The following is a 14,562-nucleotide window of genomic DNA, read 5'->3' on the forward strand; positions in this document are numbered from 1 at the left end:
GCATAGGTGAAAGGAACCATCCTCCCACTGAAGTAGATTATGGTCAACTTGTTATAAAAAGCCCCTAAGCTGGTATGCATGGAACATTCTCTTGTAGAGCAAACAATAAAGAAGGAATGTTGTTTCAAGTCTGGTCCAAGAAAGAAGCTTTAGACCAAAAGACTGTACACCAGGCCTTCTTGAAATGGTTTAATACACAACAGATGGATTCCCTTGTAGGCTATGTCCAAAATGTTTTTGGGACCTTAAAGGGCTTAGAGTTTAAAAAGCAGTAAACCCAAGACAAGGCCTGGGTTGAATATCTAGCACATTATGAAAAAAAAAAAACGTTGATTTTCATCTAAAATTCTTCCGTTTACTCTAATCTGGTGAGCATGTCATGTTACCTACATAGACTATTGAGATTACAGGTTATTCCTTTTATTGTTTGCACTATATATTTGTTACCTTACATTCATTTTAATGAAGTCCAAACTGTTATTTGTGCACATTCCTGAATTTAGAACAGACGCTGAACACTTACAAATATATATTTGCTCATGGTATAAGGACACAATTCGCTTTTATTTTGAGAGAAGATAGTGCCAAGCACATCCTGTGCTGATGACAGTATACTTTAAATCTGCTTCTGTCTCATTCACTAACGAGAAAACAGAAACAAGGATCAAATAAACAGCTAGGTTCACTTAGAAAGGCACAGAAAGACTTAAAGCTGGAACTTAGGTCTGTGGACTACAAGCTATTCCTTCTAGACTACGACTAATTTGTATGATTCAGGAAGACATTTCTCTTTGCATTTAACCTGCTATACTTTGGTCTAAAATATGGTACAGAGGTGTTCTGCTAAATCTGATCCTTAGTAAATGAGCCCCAGCTACATTCCCACAAAGTCAGGGTGGGCTGAACAGGCCTTTTCTGGAAGAAGGAACTAAAGGTATCAGAATACAGACAGAGCAGCCATGCAGAAAGAAGAGAGGCTGTCAGCCCTGGATATCTGCTGCCATGGCAACAGTCTCCAGGCTCCTGACTTTCTCTGTTGGAATCTGAGGGAGTCCAGGGAGAATTTCTGGCCCAGGGTTTCCTGCCCCAGTGGCAGGAACAAAGCCTACCCTCCCTCTAATTACCCCCTTGTTTTCACACAGCAGGACCTGTCTGCCTGGGTTCCTCCAGCCAAGGGTGCTCTGTTGCTGTGTTCCTCTGCATTCTTCCCTAAAGACACATTATGGTGGCAGTTCTTGCTGTCAGACTGAGAATCTGTCACTGAAGCAGTCCCTGCCCAGCCTTTGGCTTTCCTGTTTTCTTTCTATCTCAGCATTCCTGATCCCCTGTCCCCTGGTTTAGGGGAGTGATGTCCAAACAGGGATGCAATGACACTGACACGAGTCTTCCCTTTTTTGCTTCTGGTGTTGACTGAGGTATAGAAACACACACGTCACACAGAGACACAAGCTCACTTGCATGCCTGCATGTTTCCAGAGGAACAAGGCCTCTGAAAAAGCGTTGTAGCAACTCGAGCTCTTTGGAAACTCATGGAGCCAGAGAAAGTGGGTCTACATCTGGGTGGGGCTTGGGCAGAATTACTGTTATCATTCCCTCAGTGGAGGTTCTGAATGCATGCATGAAAGTCTCCAACCCCTCTTCTTACCACTATTTATGGTCTCTTGTTCCCTAAAATGAGGCTGTAGTAGAAGCACAGATGAAGTGTCCTCTAGTTTAAAATATGGCAAAGCTGCACTTCCAACACACTGAAAAGAGGCCTCTTTTGGTAATGAAACAGTCTAATAAGTTAACTTGACCTTTGGAAATTGTCCTTTATAAACTTACTGCTTGTTTTCTTTACCTTTGCCCACATTTTAAGTTATGAAGAAAATCTGCCCCTAAATGATTAAAATATTAGTTTCTAGGGTCAAGGATTCCAGGAAAAAGGGACAAGAGAAACATTGATCATAAGACTTCATAATCTGTAATCTTCCTTCAAATTTATGGGACCCAGAACATCTGGTGACCTTTTGATAATATCAGGATGTGTCTCAGAAATGGACTACTGCCTGATTAATGCATGCCCTGGTACTGACTCATCCGTTCCTGAAGTCCAGTGCCATAAAAGTTCATAAATAAGGTGCTGGAGAGATGGCTCAGCAGTTAAGAGCATTTGCAGCTCTTGCAGAGCAACCTAGTTTTGGTTCCCAGCACCTATATGGCACTTCAAAATGTTCTGTAACCACAGCTTCAGGGGTTCTGACACCTTCGTCTGACCTCGGCAGTCATGTTTGTGGTACACACACACTGGTGAAACACTCGTGTATATGAAATAAAAATGAGCAATTTTGAGTTCCTATGTAAGCTCTTCACTTGAAGTTGCTAGCTCAGGTGGTCCTTAGGATGATCATGCAGCTAATTCTGATCACCTAGCTCATCATAATAAAGTCTATTCTGTGCCACCATCATGACTTTTCAATAATTGGCTTCTGTCATTTGGTAAGATCCCTCAGATTTTTTTGGGGGGGGGAACAGGACCATCAGTTAATCTGTATGGAAACATCCTCCAGACAGGCCGCTATCACCTTCCCTGGAATCTAGATAATCTCAAATCTCAAAAGAAAGTAGTTGTTCCAGGCTAGATTTCAATGCTGTGCTCTAGCACATTAAGCAGCTTACTTTTTATACCACGAGCTGACTAAAGGACCCAGAAGAACCATCTTCAGCTTTAGGTGGAGCTAAAAGTGTTTGGAGTAGAGGAGATATCACCAGACTCTTGACTATCTGGCTCAAGAAGATATTTAATGAGTATTTGCTCTGCATCATGTTTTAGATATGTTAGTGAGGAACATACAGAAGTGGATGCCTAAAATAACTGTAACACATAACTACTACTACTGCTACTACTGCTACCACCACCACAATAAAAGGTGAAGTCACTTGGTACTTTAGACGTACCAGGAAAGAACATCTAATGGCGTGGTTTGTTAGGAACATCTTCTGGGACTGATTGAATAGGTCTTTGCTGAACAGAAGACAGAAGGGCATGCTAGACAGAGGAAGAAACCTGAGCAAGCGCGTGGAAGTTTTTCCTCAACGGCACAAGTGGACTAGACAAGTTAGAAAGGATTTGGATGGCACATGTCTATTACAGAGACTAGTATGTCAGTGTACCATAAATGTATCTTTTGACCCAATTTTTCTTCTAGTTAGAATACTTGGGTTAAAATTATTTGTGTGTGTATATACATACTATAGAGAAAGAAATAAATAAAAACACAAGGAGGCATCATGATCAATAAAGGCTATTGTGTGAATGGTTGTGAATAATACCTGGCTGCTTAAAGTGCTGAGAAAAATTAATAGTTGAGTGCTCAGCCTCAAACAGAATGCTTATAACATCCTCTCTAATGGTCAATGATCCACCAGGAAGAGGAATCAGAAAGAAGATAAGAGCCAGAAGGTATTGGTGCTAGAGAGATGGCTCAGATATTAAGAGAAGTTGCTGTTCTTCCAGAGGACCTGCATTTACCTACCTGCACCCATGTCAGGTTACATACAACTGAGTATAAATCCAGCTCCAGAGGACATAAGTCCTCTTCAGCTCTCTGTGAGCATCTACACACACATTGATACATACAATCACACACACAGACACACAGACACACAGACACAGAGAGACAGAGAGACAGAGAGACAGAGGAGCAGAGGCAGAGACAGATAGACACAGAGAGACACACAAATGGGGCAAAGAGACAGAGAGACACAGACAGAAATAATAAATGTTTTAAAAATAAAGTCTTTAAAATCTCTGAAAGAAGGTTTGTGAAATTCTGCCTTCTCAGCAAGGCACAGCCAGTTTCAGATATGACTTCCCGACATCTGTGGTTATATGCTATAGGTTTACATAATATTGGGCCTGTCAACAGTTGATCACGAACCTCGGAATGGCTCATGAGGCTCTACCCTTCTCTCATAAATTTTTGGTTACTGATGGATTCTGGGGGAGGGTAGTCATTGTCTTTACTCACTGTACCTACTGATGAGCTCAGCAGGCCTCGAAATGGATAGTTCCATGCCCAAGGTAACACAGATGGTCCTGGTTAAACTCCATGGTTCTCAAAACTGAAAAAGGAATCATTGAAAAAAGGGCAGAGGAAGGAGGGGTGATTATAAGAGAAGAGGAAGTGAGACTAGAGAAGGTGGAGAGTTACAGCAATCAGGATGCATTCTCTGCCTATTTAAAATTGTCAAAGAACAAATTTAATAACAATTTTAAAAACAAATGGCCATTGTGGCATATTTGTTATAGTAAAATACCAGAAACTACCTAAATCTTTATCATTTAAGAATAAACTACAAAATGTAGAGTACACAACATGAGCATCGTTTATATTTAGACTAGATTTATAGATAATGTGTCTTTTCAGGACATATTATGAGTTAGAAATATTCCAATGTACGAAATACAGGATGTAGCATCTTTTATCCAATGTCATTTAGATCCTATGAATATATATTTGTATGTTGTATGTATGTTATATGTACAGAATACCACCCATGATTATGTTTTGTATATGGTAAATAGTATATATGTGTGTGTACACATGTATATTTGTCTATAAAATTTGTATTTCTTCTCATATGGGTTAACTTAATTTACTGTTTTCCAGTAGGTAAGTTAAGGTGTTGGCTATGTATATGTATATATGTAAATGTGTAACACATTTCCAATGTTTTATTGCAGGTTTTCATGTATCATTTAGTATTGCTTGTAATTCACATTTTTGAGATAAGGTCTCACTATGTAGCTCTGGTTGGCCCCAAACTCACTGTATAGCCCAGTTTGGCCCCCACCTTGTGGCAACCTTTCTGCCTCAACTTCCCAAGAGTAGGGATTGCAGGCTTCATTTACTACCACACGGACATTAACTTTTTATCTTCCTCTTTATTTTATACTAGTTAACTGAATAGATGAGACAGTTCTGTGAGAAGCCCCTTTTCAATATTTGGAAAGGGAGTTTCTATTCTAATTACACAGCATAATGTCCATCTTACAAATTTGGCTTCCTATTCCAGGTCTCGGTGACCTCATGTTTGAGTTCAGGAAAACAAAACAAAACAAAAAACCAGGGACTTTAAAAATCATGGAAAAGGCCATTTTGCTTAGCATTTTAAAAGTAATTTTTGAGCACTCTTTTACTATATCAAAGTCTTAACATCATTGTGACTATATATACTTGAGTATGTTTAATAGTAAAGCTGGAAGAAGGGACGTTCTCCATATGTCTAGAGGAGCTGCACTACAGCTGTGGCACCCTAGAGATTGCAAAAGGCATTCCACCTTGAGGATATTGGCAGCATAGAGGACAGTGGAAACAGCAGGACCTAGAAGGGGCAGCTGTACCTGGCAGGTAAGACAGAATACAGCAGAACAGGAACAGAATGTTGTACCCATGAGGAATCTCACAGGAATTATTGGTGAGCACAAGTGAGGCACTCTTTAGTTACTAATTTCCCATGCTTCGACCAAGTCTATAGAGGTTGGGGTAGGGCATACCAAAAAAGAAACAGAGCTCAAAGGATTCTTTTCTTATTTAGTTTCACAGCAGCACTGTAAGGTATGTCTTACTCTTATTTAACTTGGAAAATGTCATTCCTGCTGATAATAAACATCCCATTTATGCTTCTGCTTGAGAGATTCATAAGAGGGACTGGAGAGATGGCTCGGTGGTTACCAGCACTTGTCCCATCTCCAGAGGACTTAGGTTCAAATCCTAGAATCCATGTGATGGCTCACAACCATCTATAACTCCAGTTCCAGGGGATCCAACACCTTCATCTGATCTCCGGAGGCACTATTCACACACCTGGCATAGGCAAAACACTCATACAAATTAAAAAAATAAGATAAATCTTAGAAAAGAGATTCGGAAGAAACATCAGATTAATTTTTAAGTTCTGATAAATATTTATTAAGGAGCACATTGTTTTTATAAGCTGATTAACACGTTTTGATTTTAGACTTGCTTCACATTTTTCATTATATTGTTTGTTGTGCAACATAAATAAAATGTATTCATTATGAAAAGTGAGACTTTAAAGCAAAATTAAAAAAATATAAAAATCACCTATTATCTTTACCACACAGATAACCAATGTTAGTTAGCCTTTAAGTATATAGTGTTTAGCTTTTCTTCTCATATTAATATATAAATGTGTTTTCCTTTTACAAAAATGGGATGCTACGTATATCTTTTGCTTTTATCACCTCACATATATAATGTATATCTTTCCATGCAAATTGATCACACTCAGATTTTAGAAGGTTAAAAAAAAAACCAAAAACCTCGTGCCAGTTACAAGTCAAGCACCTGAAATAAAACTGCACAACCTGAATAAAACTGTTAAAACTAAGATGGGAAAAGGCATATAATAAGATGCAAACAAACAGAGGGGCCAGGTAGCAAACGCTATTATCAAGCAAAGGAGTGAAAAGTGGGGCCCATTAAATAGGGTAAGGGCGGCTCCGTTTTGCCTTCCAATGCATTATCATCAGTTTATTCCGTACTCTCTTCATCTCTTCCAGTTCATCCGCTGCCTGTATCATTTCTTCATTGCTTAGATTTCTGCCATGAATGTCTCCTCTAAATTGAGGGCGGGAACGGGCCAGCCTTTCTTTGAAACTTCCCTCCTCTAGCTTGTGTTTGCCCACCCCACAGGGAGGTTGCTCCATGGGAATACAGTCCACGAACTGGTTCTTCTGTGGGAGGCACTCCTGCGGAGGACGATCTTCAGACAGCAGCATCTCTGGCAGTAGCTCAGGCAGAAGCTCTTCAGGAAAGAACTCCTCATCGGAGGACTGCTCCTCTGAGGACAGATCCTCCGAGGATTGATCCTCCTCAGAGCACTGATTTTCAGGAGACTGCTCCACTGCAGGCTGCTCTTCATCGATCTTTAGAGTGCTCTCTGGTTGTTGTTCATTCTCATTCCTTGAGTTTTCCATGTTGAGAAGTTTCTTCAAGCAGTTATTCTTGAGACAAGAAAAAACAGAATAGAGTCACAATACTTGGCGGGCTGTATCAACACCCCAGCTTTGTGTTTCAATTCCTGCCTTTCCCTGATAGGAACGGGTGTCTTTAAATCTTAGCTTACTCAGAAGCTCTTGTGCTCTCCCGCCGGCTGCTGAGCAGTAAGCCCCCCCCCCCTTGCCGAAAGACCACCATTTTTCCCAGCAGGCCTTGCCACAGGCCTCTCCTGCAGTGACAGGGGCGGAGCAGTGAAGTCCACAGACTGTTAACCTTCTGTGTTCATTCTCAGACCCCAACCCTGTCCCACTGATCATCCTTACTCCAGCCTCCGGCCTGTGTGGTACCCTTTGAGGCTCCTAGGTGCGACCCGCAAATCAGACGCCAGACAGAGTAGGGGGCGGGGATAGGGGAACAGAAACAGAAGCAATGACGCACACCCCTATATGTGGTCACCAGTTAACCGCCCCAATGATAGCTCCCTTGTGGTTCACCTTCCTCAGACCTCACGTGGAGCACCGTCCTTTGTACCCGACCCCACTCCCAAGACCACCATTTTCTCTACCAAAACCGTGGGCGGGGGGGGGGGGGGGGGGGGGGGGGGGCGGGGCGCCCGCCCCTCGAGCATAGTGGAAGATCGGGATTCTGCCTTGCAGGTCCGATCCCACTGGTTAAAAGGCACCTCTGACAATCACCAAATCTAGAGGATCCAGGGAACTTACTTACTTCTGCTTTCCTTCTCGACCAAAGGGTAATAGAAAGACGTTGTCTGGACAGGCAAAAAGGACCGGGATGAGAGAGGGACTTGGGCAGACATAGGCTCCTGGTCACGTGAACGGCGCGCGTCACAGCTGGGCTCAGATCCCTAGTAACCACCTTGGCATCCATTTGCCAGCACTTGCCAGAATCTCCTAACCTAAGATACAACGGGAATTTTCACTCACCTCTCTTTCTTTTTATTTGCCTTTTTTTGGTTACTAGAGATGATTAGCATCTGGTTCCCCAGGATTTTTACCTCTTCCAGGCTCCCTTGCTCCCCAGGATTGTTTCCTCTTCTCTCCTACGCACTTTCCACTCTCCCTCAGTTACTGAGGCTACAGGTCCCACCCGCCCCCTCCCCCACGTCTCTCTCCGCACATATCTTTGAGACCCTGCCCTGAAATTTCACAGTTTCACCTCCGTTTCACAATGCATCATGGTCAGGCCAGACAGTGTGACAGATGCTTGTAATCCCAACACTCTAGGGACAAGGGAGGGGGGTACAGAGAAGATAGGATTGCCTCAAGTTGGAGAGCAGCCTGTTTTCCATAGCTAGTTCCAGGCTAGTCAGAACTACATAGCAATATTCTACCAACAAAATAAAACTTTTTAAGGACCATGGTGAGATGGCTAAGCAGTTATGAGCACTGCTTTTCCACAGAGGATGTGGATTCCCAGCACTCACATGGTAGCTCATAATCATCTATAGCTCTGTTTTGGGGGATTCCACCTTCACAGGGAGCACATGACACACAGACAAACATACAGTAAAACACACAAATAAGACAAAATAAATAAATCTAAAAAAATATATAACCCTCAAGTACTAATATTTGTGCCTAATTCATATCCCCATCACATCGTGATTTTCATCTCCTGCCATTTCCTTGGTAGTTAGTTTCATTTTTTTTCTTGTCGATCCAATTTTTTTATATTTACTTTTGAGCCCCCCGACTATATCATAAATAGAAACTCTGGGATAAATGAGTGCTCATCCAGTTCTAGACCTCTACAAAGATTTAAGCCTGTAAAGTATGTAAATATGATGACTTGATACTTTGCCCTAAATTAAAATACTCATATGTCCATCTACATACAAAATAATCAAAAGAACTCCTGTATTCTGTAAAGTAGAGAAGCACTTGCGGTGCATTGTGGTATTATTTTCTCCTCTATATGATTATCACTCAATAGTTACTATTCATAGAAGAAATAGATTTCATAGGGACCCCAAATTCTCATAGCCAGCTCTTGGTTTTGTGGTTGAAAAGGCCTACATTAATTTGTTAAATCAACAAATATTTGAGTCGAGATATCTGAACCTCAAATGATAGATGCAGCAGATAGGACATTGCACACTAAACTATGTAATAATTCTGCTGACCACATACTTAATAGCAGGATCCAAATCATGTATACATCGTTTGTTGTCATCATAAATGATACCTGTTTTGGGATGTATCTTTTTTATTATCTCTAACCTTTATCCTACTTTTCATCTATCTAGAAAGCATGAATGCTACTTTCTCATGGAGATTTTTCTTCCATAGAGGGAACACTTTTTTCAGTTTTATGCTTCCAGGGTAAGCGGCCATCAGATCTGTGAGGATTCTGAAATCTGCTTTTGTTCTAAACCTAAACCATTTTGTGATGTTTCTGAACACAAATTCATATTTGAAATATCAGCTTTGCAAGGATTTTGAAATTTTTTTTGTCAAAACCTTGACTATTTACTATGCTTCTGAACAGAAATCGACATGTGAAATATCTAATTTTATGAAATTTTTGTCGATTTCCTCAGCATCTGATTTAGTTTGCACTGAAGTAGAAGTTAGTTTACCTGTATATCTTATCCAAAATTCTTTAAATTTTTTTCTATTTTTCTGTGACATGTGTCTGTAAAACCAAGCTTACCCATGCTTTCTTTTATCTATCATGATGGGTTTGTTTTTCGTTTGTGTGCATTCTTTTTTTTTTCAGAGAAGTCCAGTTTTATTAGTTTCTTTATTTTCTTATTCTCCTTACATCCTGTGACGAGCACTGTACAGCGTATAAGACATTACACTGAATTTTTGACATGTAATGTTCATACATTACTGATTCTTTTCACTTACTTTCAGTTGAAATCTGACCCCCAGTTGTTTACACACATTGCCTCTTGCTCTCTTCTCCAGAATGTTACAAAAAATGCACAAAATAACAAAAATGCCCTTTAGCCTTGGTAGGTGCCCTTGGAATTGTGGAAACTGCTAGAATTTATATTTGATTATTTTCCTTTTCCATCTGTGAGATACAGTGAGTAATCTTTAGTAGACTTTCTGTGACTTGAGTTCTTCATCTACAAATGTAAATACAATAATAATATCTACCCTGTTGGATCAGTAAGAGGAGTAAATGAGTCAATGAATCAGTATATGCCTAGCACCTACAATAGTGCTTAGGATATAGAATGTGTTCTGTAAGTTATTAACTCTAATGTAGTAGGAGGTAATTGTAATAACAGGACATATCACCAGCAATAATCCAATTCTTCTTTTACTTTAAGTATTGTTAATCAGGTATGGTAGTGCAACTCTAATCCCAGCACTCAGTAAGGCATCGGTAGAAGCAAACACAGAGACAGGCATATCTCTGTGAGTTTGAGGCAGGCCTGGTCCACATAGAGAGTTCTGGGTCACTAGATCTACATAGAGAGACCCAGTCCAAAGAGGGGGGAAGAGGTGGTGGTAGGGAAGGATTTACAATAAATATTTTAACCAAAAGAAAACTCAAATAATCTCTCTAATTCACTTGCTTTTGGTTGACTTTAAAAGTCACTACATTTGAAGGTCACTCTCCTGAATAATATGAGTCTCTCACTATTGTTGCTGTAGATAACACCTCTGCGGTGTGAATTTTGATAATAACCATGGCTCAAGTTACTTTTCAGGGACATGGAGGCCACTTTCACTGAAAGTAATTCTTTGCTGAAAAGTGATTCTTCACCTGAGTCTGCAGATAATGACTAAAACAAGGTTTTTAACAAAAGTGTGTCACTTCTATGCTCATGTTGTATGTCTCTTTTGCTATATCAACTGTTGGGTCTGATTTCTGTTCAACTAAGCACAGAGTCATGTTAGCTACATAAGAAATGCATTGAAATTTCTTCAGTCTGGTGTTTCCTCCTTCTTAGGTAGAAGACAACAAGGCAAAGGCAACCAAAATATTTTCAATGTTCACAGAAGCATGACAATTCTGTGCTTATGTGTATGCCAAAGCCTAAGCTTCACAATACCATTTTAGGTCAATGGAGGGGTGCCTCAGTTTCCAGTCATTTATTTCATCTCTTCTAAGGATAAAAAAGAGCTTGAAACCTGGACTGAGTAGAAATGTTTTCCTCCTGCAAGGTGCTAGTCTCTTCTCATTTTGTTAGCATTACAAATAAATCTTTTTTTTTCTTCTCCCAACAACTTGTCTGTGTTTCTTCAGGTCCCTTTTCAGACATGAGTAAATGGATTTAGAATGAGTAACAATATTACTTGGCCTGTTCTTCATGTGATACTTTATGCAATCCTTATATAATTATGGTGGCTCCAAGGCCTTGTATTAAGGAGTTAATTTCCACCAATTAATTATTTCAGTTATTTCTAAAATTACATGTATGGTCAAGGGTACTTCGTACAGGCTCCTGAGTTGGTGAGCTTGTTTGGATGTTCCAGCAGGTATACTCAGGTACTCATATTGTCTTAACCAAAGAACAGTCTTACTCTTTTAGGGAGGGTTGCTCTCTTCTTCTGAATGTACAGCTTCAGGAAGGAATCTACATGACTTGGTGAGGGAGCTTACTCCTACCTAGCCAGTCAGATCAACTGAATAAACCCAAGTAATTGATGAGGTGACAGATTTTTTATGTCCTCCTGAATCCATAACAATCTGGATAATTCTGAATATTCTGATAAATACACAGCAAAAATCCTCTTCATTCTATTTGTTCTACTATAGACACTAGATACCTGTTGATGCCTAGTTTGCAGTATGTTTTCTTTCTCTTTTTTTGTTTGTTTGTTTGTTTGTTTGTTTTGTTTTTTCAAGACAGGGTTTCTCTGTGTAACTCTGACTGTCCTGGAACTCACTCTGAAGACCAAGCTGGCCTCGAACTCAGAAATCCACCTGCCTCTGCCTCCCAAATGCTGAGATTACAGGCGTGTGCCACAACCGCCCGGCGCAGTATGTTTTCTTTTATTAAAATAGCTTTCTTAAACATGATATATTCTAATTATTGTTTCTCCTTCTTTACACTTCCCAGTTCCTCCTCGCCTCACCCCACACCCAGATGCACACTCTTTCTGTATCCCTACGAAAACAAACAAGCTTCTAAGGAATAATAATAAAGTAAACTAACATAAAATAAAAACAAACAAAATTGTAATAGGACCAAACAACCAATACGAAAAGAATGAACCAAAGAAAAAGCACAGGAAATGCATACATACGCAGAAACATACAGGATTGCACAGACAAGAATCCCATAAAAACATATAACCTGAAGCCATAATATATACACAAGGTAAGGTAGTAATAGTAGTAGTGGTAGTAGTTTTAGTAATAGTAATGCCTTGGCTTAACATTATGACGGGGAAAATTCCTCCAAAGCTGCTGTTGAGTTCGTTTTCTGTTGGCCATCTACTCATATGCATGGTATCTATCTTTAAGAGTGTTTTGTTTCCCCAGTGAGATTCCCTTGGAGAAAACTAATTTTCATTTGCAGGTGGCTATCAATTGGAGATATAGCTTGTATGATATTTTTGTTAATACCAAAACACACAAAGAGATTCACTTCAAACTGTAGTCAACTGAGACCACTGCTAGTGTATAATGCAATCCTGCTCCCTTTAAAACAAATTAATACACTTTTCTAAATCATTTAAATTATTATTTAAGTATAGAAGCTTCTGTTTTTCTGGGGTAAATATCTTGTTACATCTAGTGTCTTGTTCTTTGGATCCAGATTCTGTTATCCAGAATACCAGCTGCATAGTACTCATCTAAAGCCTGCTAACAGAACCAAATAAAAAGATAAATTCAGCAAGCTCAGGAGAAATCTCAGTATAAAATTTTGACTCTGTGTAAAAAAGAGTATATTTTTTCTTATTGTGTGAGTCATCTAAGAGTTCACCCCTGCCAATCTGGTTCCCATCCTCTTATTTCTAAGTGCAGCTTCTCAGGGCATGTTTCCTGATTTTCCAGTTAGAAGTTATAAAAGAAAAACTTGCTCTCTCCAATGGAGTCTCACTGCGTTTATAAACCACACTTAAGGACAGGCCCCATGACCAGTAGTAGAGGGCCAACACAAAACTAACTCAATGGCATTTTTGAAGATCTTTGTCTCATATTGCTGTGTTTGGGAATTAAAAATTATTCCTGGTCTTTTGCTTGTATACCATGGTTTCTGATTTAGTGTTTATATACTTGTGTGTGTGTGTGCATTTTTTTCACTTTTTTAAATAAAAATACCTAGCTTGTTTTTTTTAATTTGCCTGTTTGTTATCTAAAGGGAAAGAGAAAAGAGGCATGGGGGTGGGGGGGGGGGGGGAGGGGGGGAAAGATCTGGGAGGAGTTGATAGAAGGGAAAATGTATGATGTAAGAATATATAATTGTCTGTGAAAAGTTCCAAAGTTAGAAAATGTACTCATGGTTAGAACATGGTATGTTGAAGGGTAAGATAAGGGAAAGCCTGTTTTAGTGGTAAGTTCTAGGAACAAATTGTTCCCATGAGAATATAGGTGATAATAAATTTGCAAAGTGGGATATAACTTCTTTTAATGTTCTCTCCACTGGACCAGTTACATTAAATGTGAATTTGACTATGCCTTCTTGGTTTGATTATATTGAACTGTAGCCACATTTTTAAAATGATGAATCTGTAATCAAACAGACAGCAGAAAATGGGAAAGCCCTGATAGATCAAGAGATGAAGAATGGCATTCCTTGAACAATAGGAGAATCTTCTCAGGGCTCTATCAGTGAGAATAATAGAGATACTTCTATCCTCCAATGCTATGGAGATTGTAACCCTTTAGTTCTCCTAAGGGTTGTTTCTCTTACTGTTTTGCAATTAAAACCACTGGTAAAACCAGCCAATGTAATCTTTGAAATCTATGGAGGCATGATGCACAGTTCATGTCAGCAAGAAATGATGAATGTCAAGCAATTTATTGATATACTCGTCCCTCAAGTTGATTGTTATCATTACAAGGCTTTGTGTAGACATACACCAGCTTCATTGTAGTAATATATATTCTTTTCTGCATACCTGATCTTAAAACCTGTGATGTTTACAGTGTTAAAATGTTTTGCAACTGAATACCAATGATACAGACTAAATGATAATGATGTCTCTATATGGGGAATATATGGTCCTTTAGGTTGCCATACATATATTTGTATTATTGGATCCAGAATATACAAGTATCAAAGTAGATGAATAGCTAACGTCTTTCTTTCAAATACAAGTCAGCAAAATATAATACCGCTATCAGAGTTTTTATTACATGATTTGAAAATTACTAGAATGTTTGCTGAAAAATCATTCAGAACTAAACAAGCAGTTGATATACAAGTGGCATTAATTATGTGGTTTAGACTGTGACTTTGATTCACCACTGCTTAGTCACTAGTGTCTATATATTTTAAAATGCATTCATGATGGTTGTAATACCTTACTTCTAGATGGTGTGTGAGGAGAAATGCTTTCAAATACCAAAAAGAGTATTGTTCTATTCAATTAATAATCTTTTTATTTGATCATGCTTTCTT

General features: G+C 39.3%; 1 protein-coding gene and 1 pseudogene across 2 annotated transcripts; one reads left to right on the forward strand and one right to left on the reverse strand.

The window, feature by feature from the left end:
- Positions 1-5,926: 5,926 nt before the first annotated feature.
- Tceal1 (transcription elongation factor A like 1) lies at positions 5,927-7,840 on the reverse strand. 2 transcript variants are annotated; one of them, XM_028770325.1, is made up of 2 exons: positions 7,730-7,840; positions 5,927-7,012 (listed from the first exon to the last, which is right to left on the reverse strand). In XM_028770325.1, the coding sequence occupies exon 2, from the start codon at positions 6,983-6,985 to the stop codon at positions 6,488-6,490; it is 498 nt and encodes a 165-aa protein (XP_028626158.1). In that variant the 5' UTR covers positions 6,986-7,012; positions 7,730-7,840; the 3' UTR covers positions 5,927-6,487. The 2 variants fall into 2 exon arrangements, with proteins under 2 accessions (XP_028626158.1, XP_028626157.1); XM_028770324.1 differs by having other exon boundaries at positions 7,734-7,834.
- Positions 7,841-10,699: 2,859 nt separating this feature from the next.
- Positions 10,700-14,035, forward strand: LOC114623631 (annotated as a pseudogene).
- Positions 14,036-14,562: the final 527 nt, after the last annotated feature.

The sequence above is a fragment of the Grammomys surdaster genome, unplaced genomic scaffold (assembly GCF_004785775.1).
Source record: "Grammomys surdaster isolate TR1022 unplaced genomic scaffold, NIH_TR_1.0 200, whole genome shotgun sequence".
Taxonomy (NCBI): domain Eukaryota; kingdom Metazoa; phylum Chordata; class Mammalia; order Rodentia; family Muridae; genus Grammomys; species Grammomys surdaster.

Coding starts and splice junctions, on each gene's coding strand:
- Tceal1 (XM_028770325.1), bottom strand. CDS start 6,985: ATGGAAAACTCAAGGAATGAGAATGAACAACAACCAGAGAGCACTCTA.